Here is a 20,000-nt window from a genome sequence, read left to right as displayed (position 1 = left end):
CTGGCGTGCTGCAGTCCATGATGGGATCACAAAGAGTTGGACATGATTGAGCAACTGAACTGAACTGACCCTCAATGCAATGCTGCAATGTTACAGGATGGTATGCAAAGGATGAAGTACTTTTCTCCACACAGTGCTTGCTCATGTAGCTCATATTTGTACCATCAAAAATGTAACCTTTCCTACATTACTCAGGATTAATTGTCATAACAGCTCGATTCAAATGCCTGTAACCTCCTGCAATCTCATAGGAAAGGCACTGTATTCATTATACGAACTGCCCAATGGTCAGACACAGACACAGAGTCTGTGGTCACCTTGTCCTGTGGTCACACAATCTTCACTGTTGCACGTGATCACAGGACAATACCACGTGGTTCTAGTTCACTTGCATGAGATCATCTAAACTTTGGGTCAGCACTATGGGCTATGCTCATTGGCCAAGGCCCACAGTTACAACCATGGTCCAGTCCTACCATCCACCCTGGCTAACAGCATCAGTCCTCAGGGCACAAGCCCCCAGCCTCCTTTAAGTTTGGCTCAGCTGGGTGATTCATGTTGATACATAACAGAAACCAACACAATATTGTAAATCAATTATCCTCCAATTAAAAATTTAAAAAAAAAATTTTTTTAAACAAAGCTCCCTGCATGCATGCTAAGTTGTTTCAGTCCTGCCCAACTTTTTGTGACCCTACGGACTGCAGCCCACCAGGCTCCTCTGTCCATGGGATTTCCCATCAAGAATACTGGACTGGGCTGCCATGCCTTCCTCTCAGGGATTGAACCCACATTTCTCACAGTCTCCTGCACTGGCAGGCAAGTTCTTTACCACGACCACCACCTGGTGAAACTCCCGGTGCAGACACAATAAACTTTACAGAATTAGCCACAAGGCTCTGTGTGTCTGCTTGTGCCCTTCTTTAATGAGCTTACATTCTGCTCTAGAAGCGTATCCCCTCCTTCGTGTCTGAGATTTGTGGGAAATAGAGAGATATGAGAATACAGTGGCTCATTCACATCTGGATCAGGAAGGGGCACAGGCTCTAGAATCTGGGAACGTAGACTGACAGTAAAGGGGACAGACGATAACAGCTCCTACTCTCCTCCATCACAGCTGCACTCAGGAATCAGTGAGGAACAGGGAGGGAAAACTCTTCACACGCTGTGGTCAGGAGCAGCACTCAAGGGATTGCTTGAGAATTGTTCGAATCTTTTGCAGGACTTCACTCAGAATAGAACAGAGCTGGCTTGTCATCAAATTTGTACATCTGTCCTTGAGTCTGGAGCTCCTGACTTCCCTTTTATCAGCTACTTTTCCAGGCCTAGATATATAGCAATTTCCACTCCTTCCACCCTCCATATGGTCATTCATTCTTGTTCTTGGTAATCCTACACACAGCAGCTGCACTTCAGCATCTTTTCCAGAGAAACCACTGAAGGATTTACTCCTCCGGGTGGATCTGTTGACTCAAGCTATTGCATGGAGATCCTAGGTTTGGAAAATTTCAGGGCTCAACAGAAACCACTGACTTCAGCTTAAAAAAGAGTGGCATGATATGATCTCATTCTTCCAACAGCCTTGGAGTAATAGAAGGAGGGCTTGGGATACGGCAAGGCTGGAGTCACATTGGCCATGAGGCAATGAACCTTCCTTGTCTCAGACTGCATGTCTCTTCCCAGACATGGACACAGCATCTCCAACAGTCAACTCAGCTGCTGCATCGCTCTCTGCCTTGTGTCATCATCCCCTCTCCCATCACTCATTCTTGATGACAGGAAACCATGCAAAGTAACCTTCTAGGTTATTGCATCTGTATCCCAGGTCAGAAAAAAGCAATCTTTATCACCACAGTGATGGCTCTTCCCAGAATAAGAACCAGAGGGGTGTATAGGAGATGACAAATGACAATTCTCATTTAGGGTAAACACTTCGGCCAGGTGTTTCATCAGACTCGTTAAAATCTTGTGACTAGGGCCAGATCTACTCTTTGAGTGTGAGGATTCAAGCTTCCTCATTGCTGAAAGATGTTTAGGCAGGTATACTAGCTCTGTAGGTATCCACTCACTTGGAATATGTAAGTGGAAAGGCGTGAACCTGATTCATTTCCTGATCCAGGGCTGCTCCCCAGCCCACACCCAAATAAAAGCACCACAGGCCAAGCCAGTTCTTGAGAAGTTCGTGGTGAGGGAAAGCCTTCAGAGATCTGAAGCCCAGTGGAGGGAAGCTGTGTCCCACTGAGCCGGCGTTGCAACAGGAGGACTCATTGACAAGGTGAGGCCTACAGTGGAACATGGGTGAGGAGAGAAGACAGAGAAGGGATGGGTTCTGATCAGATAAGAGTACTCTCAGGTGAGTGACAAGGTGGACAAAGGAGGGACTCAATGTGGAGGGATGAGGACACAAAAGGGAGAGAGGAGAGAGATGCTAGGGGCTGGGGGCACAAAATGGGGCTTTGGAGGAGATGGGGATGGAGTCATGGGTGGGATGAAATGCAGAGAAATAAATAGGGACACGGGGACTCCGGGACACAGAGGGATCGGTGTGAGGGAGAAGAGATGGAGCAAGGAATGGGAGGCATGAGAGGCAGAATGAATGAAAGAGGACAAAGTTACAAGCTGAGGGGGACAGAGCCCTAGGTTTAGGGAGTGTGGTCATGGCAGTTGTGGGCAGACAGAGAGGAGAGGAGGGAAAAGACACATGGGGAGGGAGGAAGGAGACAGTAGGGCAGGAAGATGAGATCAGTTAGAAGAAGCAGGTGTTCAAGGTAAGACTCCTAAGACATTCATGAAGCCACATCAGTACTGGCTGATCCCAGGCCCAGCTGAGAAAGTGAAGGCAAGTGCACATTTGTCCCCTTCACAGAATGCTTGGAAATTAACCCCTGAAATCCCCTTAAATTCAGAGGCAGCCCAGGAAGGTTAGAACTACTTTACCACCCCACTGGGCCCCGGGCCCCAAGGAACCTCCTTAGAGAGGCTGTGGCCAGGCCCACCCACACCCCCACACTCTCCTCTCAGGTAGGGCACTTGCCCCTCTCCCAGCTTATACAGTTTTCCTGGCTCCTCTTCAGGAGTGGGGCTCTGGATTCTGGGTCCTCTGAAGCCAACTCCATGGAGACAGAGGTCACCGTGGATGGAGGTAATTTGGGAGTTCCCTAGGAGTCAAACAGCCCAAGTGGCCCATCAAGCCTGTCACAAAGCTATGCATATATCAACCTTTACTGAGCAGCCCCTTCCCCAGGGAAACACTATACTGTCTTCTCCCAATTTCTACCTCTTGCTGACACCCCAACACTTTGCCTCTCAAGACAAATCAACTGCAAAAGGGTAAAAAGCTTTCAAGGCTGTTCAGGTCCCTGTTGATGATTCCCATTTTACAAGGCTTTCCATGTCACTTTCTGTCCATCCCACCCTCATACAGCCAGCAGCCCAAACTGGGAAAGAAAAGGGTTCCCAGAATTCCCTGGTGGACCAATGGTTAGGGCTCTGTCCTTTCACTGCCAGGAGTCAAGGTTCATGGTCAGGGAACTAAGATCCCATAAGACACGAAAGTGAAAGTGAAGTGAAAGTGAAGTCGCTCAGTCGTGTCCCACTCTTTGCGACCTCATGGACTGTAGCCTACCAGGCTCCTCCGTCCATGGTATTTTCCAGGCACGAGTACTGGAGTGGGTTGCCATTTCCTTCTCTGGGGGATCTTCCCGACCCAGGGATCGAACCCGGGTCTCCTGCATTGTAGACAGACGCTTTACCGTCTGAGCCACCAGGGAAATCCTTAAAGTCCATGAGACACGCGGTACAGTCAAAAGATAAGAAAGGGGAGGGGTTTCAACACCTGAGCACAGGCTGTACTTTCCCAGAGGGTAGCTCTGATTCCCTTGTGACCCTCTGGTGCAGTCCATAGTCTGGACTTAGGTGCACACAGGGCTGGGCCCCCGTCTCCCACTTCCACCTCCCAGCCTCTCCACAGTATCACTGTTTCCTCAGCCCAAGGACACACACATTCTTCATATGTCCTTTCCCACTCCAGTTCCCAGTCCTGGGTCTTCTTAAAGTGAGGTCAGACATAGGTAGGGTACCTGAGAAAACAAAGACCTGGGTGTCTGTAGTTCCTGATTGGAGAAGACCTAATTACCTAATTAACCTGGGTTGTTCAGTGGTCTCTGGGCTTCAGCTATTTTAGGAGACCCAACCCCTACCACCAGAGAAAGCAATGACAACTCACTTCAGTACTCTTGCCTAGAAAATCCCATGAATGGAGGAGTCTGGTGGGCTGCCACCTATGGGGTCACACAGGGTTGGACACAACTGAAGTGACTTAGCAGCAGCAGCAACTCTTACCACCACCGACCCTTCTTCCCCCTAGAGCAAGCCCCAGTGACCCCACCCTCACATCAGAGATAGCCACTTGTGCCAGCTCTTCTGGTGGCTTATCACAGGGGCATTAATTGTTGACCAGAACGCTTGTGTGAAAGGTAACAGCTGGTAAGAGAGGAGGACAGGGCACCTGAGGGATCTAGGAACGTCAAATCTGCACTCTCCCCCGGAGCCAGATACCTGTCTTCTCCTGAGAAGAGCTAAGCAAGTAAATCATGAACTATGGTTAAGACCCAAGTGCTAAGAATTCTCCCCAACAGATGCAACCTCTAGAGTCATAATATAAACCAGACCTTGAGAAGAACTCCAGGAGAGGTGAGGGTGGAGTTATTATGAAGCAACAGGAAGAAAGGGGTGGAGTGAGCGGGAATCAGGGAAGGTTCCAGAGCAAAGATTTCCTTGGGGAGAGTTTTAAGCATAAATAGGGTTCCTACCTCCAATTAGGGGTAGAGGATAGGCAATTCAGAGAGAAAAAAAGGCCAGAGACATTACACACATATGGCTGAGCACTGTGTGTTTAGAAAATTTCAAGTTTCTCTGTGGCACCGGGGATAACACAGAAATAAAACGTAGGCCTTGGGAGACGCCTCTTGACTATCATGCAAAACATTTCTATTTATTAAAAAAATATATAGACAGTTACCTTGAACTCAAGGATGGACAAGACATAAGCAATGGAAAGAAACTTCCTGCTGGCATCCCATTATACACCTGAGGAGAATGAGGGTCAGTGTAGACCCAAAGTCAGACACTTGTGTCTTGGTGCAGAAGCAGAAGCCGGTGTCAGATCCCCAACTCCCCAAGGCAGAGTTGTCACTACACAGTGTCGCCTGGTGTGCCATGCATGGGGACCTGACCCTGGGGATGGACCCCCCAAAGGGCTTCAATTTCTCATTGTGAAACAATCCCCTTCTTCCTCTAGCCTTGGATTTCCCCCTTCTACTTCTTCCTGCCGTGACCTGTGGTGGGAGAAGGCGTTGCTGCTCACCCCACCTGTTGAGTTAGAGGCCTGGGGACTCATACTGGGGTAATATCAGGTGCACTTATATCAGAGCAGCTAGAGTGAGGAGCAAGGAGACAGGGTGAGGAGACAGGGCAACCTGTTTAGGAGGAAGGCTGCTAGTCCAAACAGAACCCTTCCCTCTCCTTAAAAGGCATCCCATGCTGGTTCTACCAAGGAAGCAAGGTCTCGAAAAAAGTCATTTGCTTAGAAATTTCTTGAGTCACACATTTTCCATCTTCTGCTTTCTTCCTGGTGTTAATCACTAGGACAGTTCCAATGGGTCCAACACTGCTTTTTTCTCCACAGGTGGGGATATAGTCAAGAGACAAGCCATATGGGTGGGGAAGTCAAGGCAGGCATCTAAGATGAAGAGAGTCAGCCTTAGGGAGTTTAGGAGACAAATCTCACATCTACTTAAGTGGAGTCTTTTAAGGAGTCACTAGGTTAAGCTTCTTGACCTACTGGCTGATCTGCTTTGAACTTTGCATTTAACGGTCTCAATGCCTTCCCTCATTGCAATCTGATCGGGCTTATGTTCTTGCTTCCTGAATATTAATTTCATTCTCCAGAAAGGCTAATCCTTAATCCCCCTCTGCTTTCTTGGTTCTGCTGCAACCTCAACTTTTGTCAATGTGTGTAAATTTATGTATACACAGTTCCTCAATGTGTTCACTCAAAGAGTCTGGTAATAGCAACATCCCAAGAGTGACAAGCATGCTTAGCTTTTAGCCAGAACTTGACTTTTATTTAAATACCATGTACTATCCTTAAAAGAGCCTTGGAGAAATGGCTCCCTGAAGAAATGGCTGCCCTCAGGGCTGGGACAGGGAGCACAGAAGAGGAGACTAGAATATCTTTAGCCAGAAAGCAAGGAAATACCCAAAGAATGATGGGAACGTCAAAAGGACACAGAAGTCAGTTTAAGGGGCTCCCAATGGCCAAATCTGTGACAATTTGAGCATCAAGATAATAATGAAAATAACAGGTAATACAAACAACTAAAAAAGTGAGAAACAATGATGCTACACTGATATAATAAATTAATAAGTTGATAGTTTGATAAAGAACAGGATATTGGCATAGTTTCAAAATAGAGTAAGTCTCCTACATAGGAAGGAGTTCTATTCTGAGAGCATGTTTGTAAGTCCTCTTTTTCATTAGTCCAAAAAAGTTAGCTGAGGGAGGCAACTGACACAACCTGCAATGTAGTACTATAGTATAATAGGTTTATAATACTTTTCACACAAATTAATATAAAAATAAAAAATTTTTAATCTTACAGTACAGTACCTTGAAAAGTAGAACAGTACAGTACAACAGCTGGCATATAGGGGCTGGCATCGAGTGAACAGACAAAAAGAGTTACTGACTAGAGGAGGGAGAGGAGGTGGGAGATGGTTCAGCTGAAGGATCATTAGCAATAGGAGATGGAGGGCAGGCTGAATTTCACTCATACGGGACGTTGATGGCACAGGTTCTGGTTCCTTTCTGGATTCAATTCTACCTGTTGTTCAGCCATTCAGTCGTGTCCGACTCTTTGCAACACCATGAACTGCAGCATGCCAGGCTTCCCTGCCCTTCACCATCTCCTGAAGCTTGCTCAAACTCATGTCCATTGAGCTGGTGATGCCATCCAACCATCTTGTCTTCTGTCGTCCCCTTCTCCTCCTGCCTTCAGTCTTTCCCAGAATCAGGCTCTTTTCTAATGAGTTAGCTTTTCACATCAGGTGGCCTAAGTATTGCAGCTTCAATTCTACCTACCCTCTTGTAAAAATGATCTAGTGATGTCTGGGTAGTAGCCCTTCTACTCTCATTTTAAGTGACACAGAAGCACTGGATTGCACTCTGAACAGTTTCTGCAAGCTTTGTGTGTCTTTCTATGTTCTGGTCCTGTGGCTCAAAAACTAACAGTGCCTCCTCAAGTAAAGAAAATCCCCTTGCCATTTCTTGTGTCATGAATCTCATCAGTTCTTCAGTTACTTCTTCCTCTTGTGTCTCTTTGTCTTTTCTCTGGGCCTCCAGTTCCAACAGGTCTTCATTAGTAACCTCCTTGTGTTGCACAGCAAGGAGTTCGGTGAAATTGTCCTCCTGTGGATCTAAGTCCAGCTTCTCACTGAGGGTCACTAAGTCACTGAAGACCTCTTTGGACTCTTCACTCACCTTCTCAAACCCACGAGTTATGAACAAACTGTGGGCAAAGGTGCTTCCAAACACCATTCTCAGTAACATTGGAACCTCACGCCAAGCAAAGTCAAAATTTTTTATGGCCTTGTAGATATTATAGTCCTTCCAAAATTGGCACAAGGTTGTTTATGATTTGTCACTTGCCTTTACTGCCTGATGAAAAATATGACATAAATAATATTTGCTGAAAGTCAGTGTAACTCCCTAGTCTTTAGGCTGGATGGGCAATGTAGTATTCAGTGGCAAATGCACTACTTTGATGTTGAGATGAAAGTCAGCCATGAATGGGGGGTGTCTGGGAGCACTGCTGAGCAGCAAATGAATGTTGAATGGGATATCCTTCTCCAAGCAATATTTCTCTACCTCTAGGATAAAGTGATGGAAAAACCAGTCCTGGAAAATGGTTTGCGTAACCCAGGTTTTGGGGTTACTCTCACATACAACAGAAAGAGTACCCTTGGCTATGTTCTTAAGGGCTCTTGGGTTCTCTGAATGATAAACTAAGAAGGATTCAGCTTCATATCCCTGGGAGCATTGCCACCAAACAACCGAGCTAGCCTATCCTTTGCTGCTTTATACCCTGGCATCAACTTCTCCTCTTTACTGATGTAACTTCATCTGGCATCCTCTTCCAGTACAGTCCCAGCTGTGTGGTTTGTAATGGTTGAAAACTTTCCAAAACTCAATTCCTCAGTTTATATTTAAAAAGTGATGCACAACTAATTAGAATAGGTGCTTCTCTCAAACAGGGTGTTTGCTCAGAAGAGGAAAGTGAGTGTCTGGATGCCTTGTTTGATGCCAGTAGAGGCCCTACCTCCTGCTACTTCTCTTTGCTCTCTTAAAAGCCAAAATTCAACTGAGTAAATTTGAAGATTCAATTGTTTTTGTTGAATCATTAATGAAAGGGGCAGCATCTCATCTAGTATATAAGAGAGGTGCTCCAAGGAGCCGGCAGTGGAAGGGTTTTATAGGCAGAAACTGGACGAAGCAAGAAAGTTATTAATAAAAAAAGAGAAAGAATTGTTTCCATCAGGTTCCCCTGCTGTTTGATTTCAGAGTTTCCTCATAAGAAGAACTGACTTACATAATACCCACCTCACATAGTTCTAGTGAGGGTTAAATATATGAGCTTTTCATAGAATGCAAGGTAACACTGATTATTATAAGTATTATGATGATGTCAACTGCATTTGTTTTACTGGTAGGTAGCATGTCTTGAGCCAATGCCTAAAATGCAGGGAGACTGGAAATGTAGAGGTGGGTGAATGACAGAAGTCTGGTAATTTTTAACAAGATAGCAGTGTCCTAGATCCAACATCAGTGAAGGTGGTTGCTGGGGGTCTGCAAGACAGCTGGCCTCCTGCTGCTACCTTGCTATGGTCTTTACAGACCGGGACCTGGGGACTGAAGTCGACGAAGAGGGACGCGGAGGACCCAAGTCTCGAGTGAAACAAGGGTGCTTTATTTGTAACAGCATATACTTATATATTTTCATACAAGGAAGCTTTAGGTAGCAAAAATAAAGTTGAGCAAAAACAGAACCAGGTGAATAACAATCGTCACAGGGCCAGAAGACAATCCACATCCTGAGTAATAGGGACATGACCGAATAGTTTACAGTAAAGTAAAAGGTCACTGAAGGGAATCCACGCGTGAGCTCTGTCTCCTGACCTCAGTCCTGAGAACTGTGTGCAGCTCTGCTCATTCCTGTTTTCCAGGAACTGATAAAGAACAGAGGGCCCTTGAGAAACAGCACACAAAGGAAGAAAACAACATATAGGATTCCTTAAAGTTGAACGTCCCCTGACACTACCTGATATTTGAAACCATAGGATCTGAAAGTGATCCTGGTACCCTTGGGTCCACTTTCTATGCAGGCAACGTAGCCATTTTGTGAGCAGATACAAGTCAGTGTTGCATTGATGGTGGAGTTAGACAATGTTACAACAAAATATCGGGTGCTCACAGTTAGTCGTTTGTGGACAGGTAAAGAAGAAAGGAAACAGAAAGCCCAGGATAAGGGTATTTCTGAAGGTTAATAGCTGGGAGGTTGAGGCCAGGTGCAGGGTGCTAACAGCTGTCACATAACCTTCTCTGGAAGTGCTTTCCCGGTTCTATAAAACCTACTTAGCACCTGTTCATGAGACCAAATTCTGTGGGTAAAACAGAAAGTACAGTGGAGCAGCATCCTCCTGGGGGACCCTATCTGTTCTGCAGGCTTTTGCAAGGCAGTTCCTGGAGCTGGCCCAAGAAACAACATCTTTGGGATCCAGATCATTGCATGGGAACAATGAAACCTCAATCCTATCTTGGGCAGCAGTAAGAACCAGGGATTTCAGAAAAAGCCAACTTGGGGACGAAAGGCCACATTTATCAAGTTTGCCTCCTAGAACAAATCTCTAATCCATTCAAGTGAGTTAATATTTGACCCAATTGGGCCCAAGGAAGAGGTGAATGACTCTCCATGTTTTGTCCAAGAGTAGTGTCCTTGGTTTGTGTGTCTCTGACAAGACTGAGGATTTTCAGATCTCGTCTGTCCACCCTGTCCATCTGACCACTGTATGATCAAAACTGGGAGGGGCCTCCAGGTTCACTCAGCTGGAACCTGTCTCCGGGAACAAACAGTTAGAATCCCTCTGCAGTTGGAAGGAAACTTCTAGATTTTTGTAAGATTCTTCCATCTGGGTAATCTATTGTTTTATATATGTTTGTTTGTTTATATGCTATTTCTAGATGTCCATCCATCTCAATGAACCTATTCCCCCACCCTTTTAAAGCCTCTGGGCCCAAGCTCATGAATTCAGAAGAAAATGAATTAGGTTCCAAAGTCTAAAATGAAAACAGATTTCTTTAGGGGATATTCTATATGTTGATAAAAGCAAACTAGTGAGCTGGAAGCAAGCAGAGGTTTAGGAGAGATTCCTAAATTGTGATAAAATCCCCAAAGAAGGAGAGGCAGGGGCTGAAGGGCATCTGGAAGGCCCCACCCCACCCCAGACACAGACAGTGTATGTGGCTTAACAAGGGAAAAACAGAAGTCTATTTTTAGCTCTGTTTTTTTTCTTTCCTTTTTAATACTTATTATTTATTTGGCTGCACTGGGTCTTAGCTGAGGCATGGGAGATCTTCCATCCTTGTTTTTAGCTGCAGCATGGCAGATCTTTTTTTTTTTTTTTTTTTAGTTGCCGCATGTAGGATTGTTAGCTGTAGCATAAGGGATCTACTTTCCTGACCAGGGATGGAACCAGCCCCTGCATTGGGAGCTTGGAGTCTTAGCCACTGGACCATCAGGGAAGTCCTAGCACTGTTTTCTTATAACGTGCATGCGTGCATGCTCAGTCTTATCTCCTTCCCTGATATTTACTTTCCTTTAGAAAGTTTTGGGGGAATTCCATGTCAATCCAAGTGTTTAGGACTTTTTGCTTTTCACTGCCAAGGGTGTGGGTTCATTCCTTTGTCAGGGAACTAAGATCCCACAAATCATACAGTGCAAACAAAAAAAGGAAGAGAAAGTTCTTGGATGCTCTTTGAAAATAAAGTAAGTGGAGCACATCCAAAGTTCAAAGGAAGGTACACTGGCTCCAGTTACTCATAATCCAGTGTCAAGGTAATTTTTTGGTGCATAAATTTTTATGGATCTGTTGAGTACAAAATATTGCCTGTGGGGAAAGGAAGAGAATGTTAATTTTTATAAAGACCAAGGGATTGGTTTGAGACACAGGATAAAGTTAGTCTAAAGAACATTTGGAACAAATTCCACTGACAATTAAGTGCTTGGGTCTAGAAGGACCTGACGATTGTGTGCTTGGGTGAAGAAGGATCTGTCTAAATGAATCTGACAATCCTTGACCAAATGTGAGGCCCTGCACTTTTGGCCTACACAGATTCTGTACCATAAATATTCTGTCCTTATTTGTTTTTTTCCCAAAAAAATTCTGTCTCTTATTTGTTTTTTCCCTATTCCATTTTACCTTTCTTTTTGGGAAATTTAGAATTGCAAACACGAGTGTGGAAGGTGTGAGTGGGGGAGCAGATGTTAAATAAAGGTGTGTGTTTGCTAGGGTTTGGTTTCTGGATGTCTCAGGGAGTCATGATTAGAGCACATGCATGCTAAGTTACTTTAGTCATGTCAGACTCTTTGCAACCCCATGGACTGTAGCCCCTCCGGCTTTTCTGCCCATGCGATTCTCAGGCAAGAATACTGGAATGGGTTGCCTTGCCCTCCTCCAAGGAATCTTCCCAACCCAGGAATCTAACCTCAGTCTCCTGAGGCTACTACATTGCAGGCAGATTCTTGACCACTGAGCCACTGGGGAAGCCCCCAAGATTGCAATAAGCCTGAGCAAAATTTAGCTGAGTTGTTACAGGATGAATGTGCAAATTTTGTACATCAGAAATAAAGATATTCCTTTACCTCCCCAGACTGGAACATGAGGACCTTCAACCTCCCAACAAACAAGTACCTTTTTAGGGAGCCAACCCTGAGGTAGGGTCAGCATCTCAACTAGAGCTGAAGAGGGCTGAGCTTACACACTGAGCCTTAAAGGATGATGCACACCAGTGAGACTGGGCTCAGATCACCCTGACATCTCTTTCTTTCAGCTGGTGCCTTGTGACACCAACTAAATCTATACAAACTTATCTTTACAATTCCATGCTCACTGGACTTTTGCTAGTGAAACTAGAATGGCTCCCTTATGCTTAATGAGAGCCACGGAATTTCAAACTTTTATAGCTAGCAAGTCTCATTTCATAGATAAGTTTATACCTGGAGAGGAAAATGACATCATTCATTAAAACATTTATTACTGAGGGTCTGCTGTGAGGCAGGCAGTATGATTCAAATTGAATAATATATGTCTAAAGCATAGAGTGTTTGGACAGAGACTGTTGCTGAGCCTGCCAGCTCACACCCCTTTCTGTCATCAACGATATCCCCTGTACAATACTGACTCCTACAAGGACCCACTGTTTCCTCTAAGAGAGGGAAACAACATTTCTATCCATCGTTGCCACCTAATGATTCTTTTGGGTATGACCAGCTCAGGTTCTACTAGATTTTTGAACTCTGGGATTCCAGCCTCTGTTCACAGTGTGACCATTAAGGATACTTCCACCCTTGACAGCCTGCTATTCTACAACTGCTTTTGATGTTAAAAGGCAATATTTTGTCCATTGCAGAGCAAGAGACTTAACTGATTACAATTCAAGAAAAGTGTCTTCCTATATAGTAGGAAGAAAATACACACCCAGGAGACTGAAAACACCATGTAAATGTAAAGAGCTCGGTGCACGGGGAGCATGGCAGCCCAGCGGCTGTGGCGGAGCAGTGGCCCTGTAGGATAGCTTGTTACTCTTTTAGGTGTGACTCTCCCAGTCGTCTACCACTTTCTTGCTAACCTCCCCAAATTATTTTTGCTGATTCTACTACAAATGATACTCTTATGTGCTTAATGGAAACCTTTTCAGGGACTATTTCAATATTGAGGAATGACCAAAGAATTTCTTGGTGTATAATCTGGTAATTCTTTGGCAATATACCAAATTTGTCTATAGCATGATAAACAGATAAAGATCAATGCCAGATGCTGATTAGAAAGGGAGATCATTTCACTCAGCCTTTCATATGGCTTCCCATGTAAACTGCAGAACCCCAAATGCTCTTATATTTCTAGAGTCACAATTGTACTCCCAGGACTGTTTAGCATCATGACAGGCTTAGTGCTACAACCGGTGGCCTCTTTAAGAGCTACAGAAATATTTAATATGAAAATATGTTTACTGACTTACACACAAGAAAAGCACAATATAAAAATAATAATTAATTTAATGTCTATGACACTATACCATTTATCTTTCAATTTAGGATTCATAAAGATTATAGTATATCTAAGAATAAATTTAAGGTCAAACTTTCATCCCATTACAAGAATTTTGCTGCATGTGTGATTGCCAAGAAATCATGAAAAAGTGAAAGCAAAAGTTGCACAATCGTGTCCAAATCTTTGGGCCCCATAAACTGTAGCCCGCCAATATCCTCTGTCCATGGAATTCTCCAGGCAAGAACACCAGAATGGGTTGCCATTTCCTTCTCCAGGGGATCTTCCCAACCCAGGGATCAAACCCGGGTCTCCTACATTGCAGGCAGATCCTTTACTAACTGAACCACTAGGGAAGCCTACTTCTTGGGGAATTAGGTCTGCTTACTGTCACCTCAGGGTGAAACTGCTCTCACTACTCTTCTCACAGTCAACAGATGGATTGACTTGTTCGGGAATCCTGTCTTCACCAATCCTCTCTGATAACCCTTCCCTGGGCTCAAGGTTCCCTGAAAGTCCTTCTTCTTAGCTCTCAGAGTATATCTTACTGTCTCTTTGCAGTAAACTGGCACTCCCGTCCTTTCCCCATGGGTACTACATCCTGGATTAGCAAGGCACTGGATGTGTCTTAATGGTCTCTGTGTTCTGGGACCCAGCACAGTGCCTGGTACCCAATAGGGGCTTATGTAGTGCTTGTTATTAAATTAGTTAATAAATGAATTAAAGAATGTGAGTGGATTTTGAATTGCAACAACTGATAGAAAGGTAAATTCTCAGTGATCCTCCAGGATAGGAAACAGCGGTTGTACTTGGAAGTTGTATTCAGGAAACATTTTTATAGATGTTCCAAAGGAATCAATTGAGAAGACATGAGACTACTGAGGAAAGGAAAAGAAAAAAATATATCTAGTGACAGAGGATACCTGATTCATGACGTCCTGCCAGAGAGAAAAATCCTTGTCCTTTTAGCCTAATTTGGCAATTCTGTTCTGTGCCTCTATTACATCTCCTTTTGCCCTTGGCAGGAGCCTTTGTTGGAAGAGATGGTGATGGTCCTGAGCCCCCTGTTTTTGGTCTTCATGCTGGGACTGGGTCTGACACCACTGACCCTGGCTGAGGATGACCGCAGATACCGACACTTCCTGACCCAGCACTATGATCGTAGTCCAAAGGGCCGGGATAACAAATACTGTGAAACGATGATGGAGAAACGACACCTGACCAAACCCTGCAAAAGCAACAACACCTTTGTTCATGGCAACAAGAATGACATCAAGGACATCTGTAAAGATAAGAATGGAAAACCTTACCGAGGCAATCTCAGAATAAGCAAGTCTCCCTTCCAGGTCACCATTTGCAAGCATAAAGGAGGGTCCACCCGGCCTCCATGCCATTACAAAGCCACCAAAGACTACAGAGTCATCGTTATCGGCTGTGAAAAGGGCTGGCCCGTCCACTTTGATGAGTCCTTTGTCCCTCCACGCAAGTAGCCCAGAGCTGGCTCTGCTCTTCCTTCATAGCATTTCCCCCTTACACCGTGGCAACATTCATTGCTAGGAATCCAGAAAATGAGCTGCTGACCTTTTCTTTTCTGCTTTAGAATATACTTCATTAATAAAAATGTCTCTGAGTCTTCTCACTGATTCTTGGTCTATTGATCTTTCTCCATTTTCCCTGTTCAATTGAAAGGGCTGGATGGGAAAGCAATGCCTTTTTCCTTGTCAGTTAGTTCCTGATCAGGCATTCAAGGAGTGGACGTTACTTTTCAGTGAAGGTAAAAATGTTAAATTCATCTTACAGAGATTGTTGGGAAAATTCCAAGGCTTAAGCTCCTAAGCAGAATTTTTAGGAGGAGCAAATTGTTTTTGCTGTCACCTAATAAGCCAATATTACTTTTACAAATGTTAAGCCTTAGGAAGAAGAGTTTAGTACTAAATACCAACAGATAAATTACACTTTCTTTCCCTCTTTCTCTCTCTCACACACACACACAAACACACCCACCCACACATTGGTAATCCTGCATAAATAACAAAACCCATTCAGGGTAGCCACCTCTTACCTTAAGTAGAAAATAATTTGATATTGTTTTGATTGGAACACTTGGATATTCTCATGATTATTTTATATAAAGATAAAAGACTGATTACTACATTATTTTCTCTTTAATATTTTATTAACTGTTATCTAGTAACTCTGAGGTCTTGGGAAGGTCATACAAAGATTTCAAGCTTTTCCTTTGTTCTTCAACTTGATATGTTTTCAAATAAATACAAGCTTAAGTTAACAGACAGTCTCTGTAAAATATGCTAATTAATCCCTGAGTTCAATGTTACCTAATTTCATCAACAGATGCCTGGATATCTTACTTAGAAAGTAGTTAATAAACTACAGTTATGCATCACTAGTCCTGCCATTTTATGAATGACTATCATGGTCAGAGTATTCCCCATGGTGGCCTCCCCTGCGGCCTACATGTCCTGAAATAGACCAAAAGCCCTGGTTCCTCAATACTTGGGTTATACGCCTGTGTCTTGGTGCCACACAGAGCCCAGCCTCACTGAAAGTATTCAATTTATGGAGGAAGGGATGGAGGAGTAGGTTACTGGTTCATCTATTTCAAAAACGAAAACATTGTCATTTCTTTCCAAAGTAGGAAGAAGAATTTTCCAAACCACTTTATTGGAAAATTTGTCTTACTATAAAAGTCAAAAAATCCTTAAGAAGCAAGATATTAACAATGTTTGATAGACTATCTGAATTTTTTTTTTTCTGGTTCTCCAATCAGTGGTGAAAGTGAAGTCACTCAGTCGTGTCTGACTCTTTGCAACCCCATGGACTGTAGCCCACCAGGCTCCTCCTCTGTCCATGAGATTTTCCAGGCAAGAATACTGGAACGGGTTGTCATTTCCTACTACAAGGGATCATCCCAACCCAGGGATCAAACCCACATCTCTTGGATCGAACTCAGGTCTCCCACATTGCAGGCAAACTCTTTACCATCTGAGCCACCAGGGAATCCCAATCAGTGGTCATGTGTATTAATTGTTCAGTCACATCTGACTCTTTGCCACCCTGTGGACTGTAGCTGGCCAGGCTCCTCTCTTCATGGTATTTTCTTGGCAAGAATATTGGAAAGTAATAGTCACTCAGTCATGCCCGACTCTGTGACCCCATGGACTGCAGCCCACCAGGTTCCTCTGTCTATGGGATTTTCCAGGCAAGAATACTGGAATGGGTTGCTATTTCCTACTACAGGGGATCATCTCAATCCAGGGATCAAACGCACATCTCTTGCCTCTCCTGCATTGGCAGGAGGATTCTTTACCACTAGTGGCACCTGAGAAGCCTGCAATTCAGTGTAGTTGTTATTTTATCAGATTGAAGGGAACAGAGGAAACCAAGAGAAATGGAAATCCTAAAAATGATCATTGCTGACACCTACTGGACACTTAGGCTAGGCATTGTGATAAGCACTTTACATTGATTTTATCGTTTCTTCTTTACAACATTCCTTTAAGAAGGACCCTGTGGACCTTGCCCCCACACCACGTCCTCTGCCTGCCTTTTGTCTGTGGAAAACTTTAGTCAAAGAATAAGTTTAATAAGAGAAATGAGAAACGTGGAAACAAAGGGAAACAGTCAAAGAAGACTAAATAATAGTGTAGTCAAGGACCCTTATTTCTTTCTCAAGGGCTATAGATAATATTCTGAGCCATAGCCCGTGAACTGTCTTACAGATACTAAAACACCAGGTGGAGAAATTAACATCATGATGACCAGACTGTTCCAAGGACATGAGCTACCACAATTCCGAGAACTGGCCACAAAGAAATGGGAACAAATGGATGCTGGAACTGAAGACTAGCTGTACCTAAAACAACCAACATGTCGCTAGTCAAACCACTGATGACCAATCTGAAGATGACTGTCAGAGATGACTATGCTGTTTCTGCATGTAGTCCCCCACCCCTACTTGTGTCTGTAAAAGCTCTTGCCCCACTGGTTGCAGGGGTAGGGGGAGCCCACCTGTGGATGGATGTCCACCACCCTCCCCCCACAGTTGCAGGCATCTGAAATAAAGAAAACTTTGCTTTCCACCAATCTGGCCTGCTTATTGCCTCTTAAGCGGTGAGCAGCTGGACTCCACACACTCTTTCGGTAACACTGAAGTGAAAGTGAAAGTCGCTTAGTTGTGTCCAACTCTTTGCGACCCCATGGACTATACAGTCCGTGGAATTCTCTAGGCCAGAATAGTGGAGTGGGTAGCCTTTGCAACCCCATGGACTTATACAGTCCATGGAATTCTCTAAGCCAGAATACTGGAGTGGGTAGCTTTTCTCCAGGGGATCTTCCCAACCCAGGGATCGAATCCAGGTCTCCCGCATTGCAGGCAGATTCTTTACCAGCAGAGCCACAAGGGAGGCCTGGTAGCATTTTCATTACGCCTATTCTACTTCTGAGGAATATACTGAGAGAAGTTATTTCTCCAAGATCATACAGTTAGTGTGGTAAACTAGGTCTTTCAGATCACCGTATCAAAAGTTCTTACTGACATTGAACATGTCAGCAGAGCAAGCCATTGGTGCAAGCTCTAACCTAAAAGTATGTGTTGTGGGGATTTGGGGATCATTTAATTTTCTGTTGTAGGCAGAAGCTTGAGAGGCACCCATGGATGTCTACATTGAACTCTGTTCATAGTATTTTTCCTTGTCTTACTAAATCAGTTGGTTACTGTGACTGAGGCCATCCATGCTCTTGTTTGAAAAGTAAAATCTTCTCTGTAGCTAGTCGTGTTGCTAAACCATGTTGTTGGTCACAAAGAAGCAGAATGAGAGAAAGGAGACAGAACTGTGCACACTTAGTTTTGGGACAGACCACGCAAAGTACATTGTGGTGATGAAGCTCTTACCCAAGTGCTAAGTGTATCTTCAGAAGTTGCATCCAGTGCTCCTGGGGTGAGGAGTAAATCGAGCATCATTTCTTCCTGCCACCCTGCTTCCCACAACTCCTTTACTTCCCTCTCCTCCTAACTCCGTATTGCGTATCTGCAGCAGCAGACACAGCAATGTGACACAGAGCTTTGGGTCTTTCTGTGCACAGGCAAAATGTGGTTGTGAACGGAGAAGGTGGCATTTAAACAAATGATAGTTATGTTTAATCCCGATCATTATTGTTGAGGATAGGCTGTAGGTGGAATAAGATGCAAATCCCCAGCGTTATAATCACACACAGTGTGATCCACCATCATGAAGCAGCATCTTTGAAAACAAAGGACAGTAGTAACCGTATGTATCAAACTAGGAACTCAGCTGGGCCTAAACCTTAGACTGGATGTGTATAAAAAGGCCCTGTCTGTTGCTCCAAAAATTCTCCTTGCTGCTTTGGGTTGCTCACTTCCTATTGAACCTGGGATGGTTTTTCTTGCCCCTTGGTCTTCTCTAGGCATCTCCAAGGCAGTGATGGCTCTCCAGAGGACCCAGGCCTTTCTTCTGCTCTTGCTGCTGACCCTGCTGGGGCTACAGCTGGTACAGCCCTCCTATGGCCAGGATCGCATGTACCAACGATTCCTGAGGCAACACGTGGACCCTGATGAGACAGGAGGCAATGACAGCTACTGCAACTTGATGATGCAAAGACGAAAGATGACTTCACATCAGTGCAAGCGCTTCAACACTTTCATTCATGAAGATCTTTGGAACATCCGTAGTATCTGCAGCACCGCCAACATTCAGTGCCAGAATGGCCAGACGAACTGCCATGAGGGTGTAGTGAGGGTCACAGACTGCAGGGAGACAGGAAGCTCCAGGGCTCCCAACTGCAGATACCGGGCCAAGGCCCCACCACAAGTCAGCCTTTGAGGTTTGACTCCTTTGCTCCAGGCTATTCTCAGAGTAAACCCACGTGTTCCAGATGAAAAGATGCAGGACTGGTTCTTTTAGTAAGGCTGTCTTATCGCCTCCCCCCAACTACTGCCAATCAGTTGGAGGGCTGTACCTCCCACTGACTGCTATTCCTTCTGTCCTTCCTTCACGGCTGCAGACTTCTTGGCCCTAAGGAAAGGGGAAAGACACACACTCTCTGCTCCGCACATCCATAAACTGATCCCCACTACGACCAGTGACAGGAGTGTTGGATCTAAATAGGGTGAGTTATGGTTAGAAGGGCTGCTGCTGAGGATGCTTAAAGGGAAAGGCCCAGGAATGCTGGAAGAGGAAATTAAGATGGTGGGATTAAGAATAGACAGTGATCCAACTCGTGAGAACTAATGACCTGGATTCAATCTCACTGATAGTTTTTATAGCCTCTCCCCACTCTTCCTAAGCGTAATTCCACCATCCCTTGGTATCCATGGGGTATTGGTCCAGGATCCTCCATGCCCAGGATACCAAAATGCAAGCATGCTCAAGTACCTTGTATAAAATGGCACAGTGTTTGCATCTAAACTGCATACTTATCTCTACATCATTTTTAATACCTAAACAAGGTAAATTTTATGTAAATAGCTGTAAATACAATGTAAATGCTATGAAAATAGTTGACAGCACAAAGCAAATTCAAGTGTTACTTTTTAGAATTTTCTGGGGAAAAAAATTGGGAGGGGGTGGTATTTTTAA

General features: G+C 44.4%; 2 protein-coding genes across 2 annotated transcripts; both read left to right on the top strand.

Annotated features, from left to right (window-relative positions):
- Positions 1–2,173: 2,173 nt before the first annotated feature.
- LOC129620490 (angiogenin-1-like) lies at positions 2,174–15,025 on the top strand. The gene is made up of 2 exons (XM_055536304.1): positions 2,174–2,275; positions 14,409–15,025. The coding sequence occupies exon 2, from the start codon at positions 14,427–14,429 to the stop codon at positions 14,871–14,873; it is 447 nt and encodes a 148-aa protein (XP_055392279.1). The 5' UTR covers positions 2,174–2,275; positions 14,409–14,426; the 3' UTR covers positions 14,874–15,025.
- A 3,820-nt stretch (positions 15,026–18,845) lies between these two features.
- On the top strand, positions 18,846–19,244 carry LOC129622057 (ribonuclease 4-like). Its single transcript, XM_055538977.1, has one exon. The coding sequence runs from the start codon at positions 18,846–18,848 to the stop codon at positions 19,242–19,244; it is 399 nt and encodes a 132-aa protein (XP_055394952.1).
- Positions 19,245–20,000: the final 756 nt, after the last annotated feature.

The sequence above is a fragment of the Bubalus kerabau genome, chromosome 10 (genome assembly GCF_029407905.1).
Source record: "Bubalus kerabau isolate K-KA32 ecotype Philippines breed swamp buffalo chromosome 10, PCC_UOA_SB_1v2, whole genome shotgun sequence".
Lineage (NCBI taxonomy): Eukaryota > Metazoa > Chordata > Mammalia > Artiodactyla > Bovidae > Bubalus > Bubalus kerabau.
Note: the sequence above shows the minus strand (reverse complement) of the source record. Positions and strands in the feature narration are given on the sequence as shown.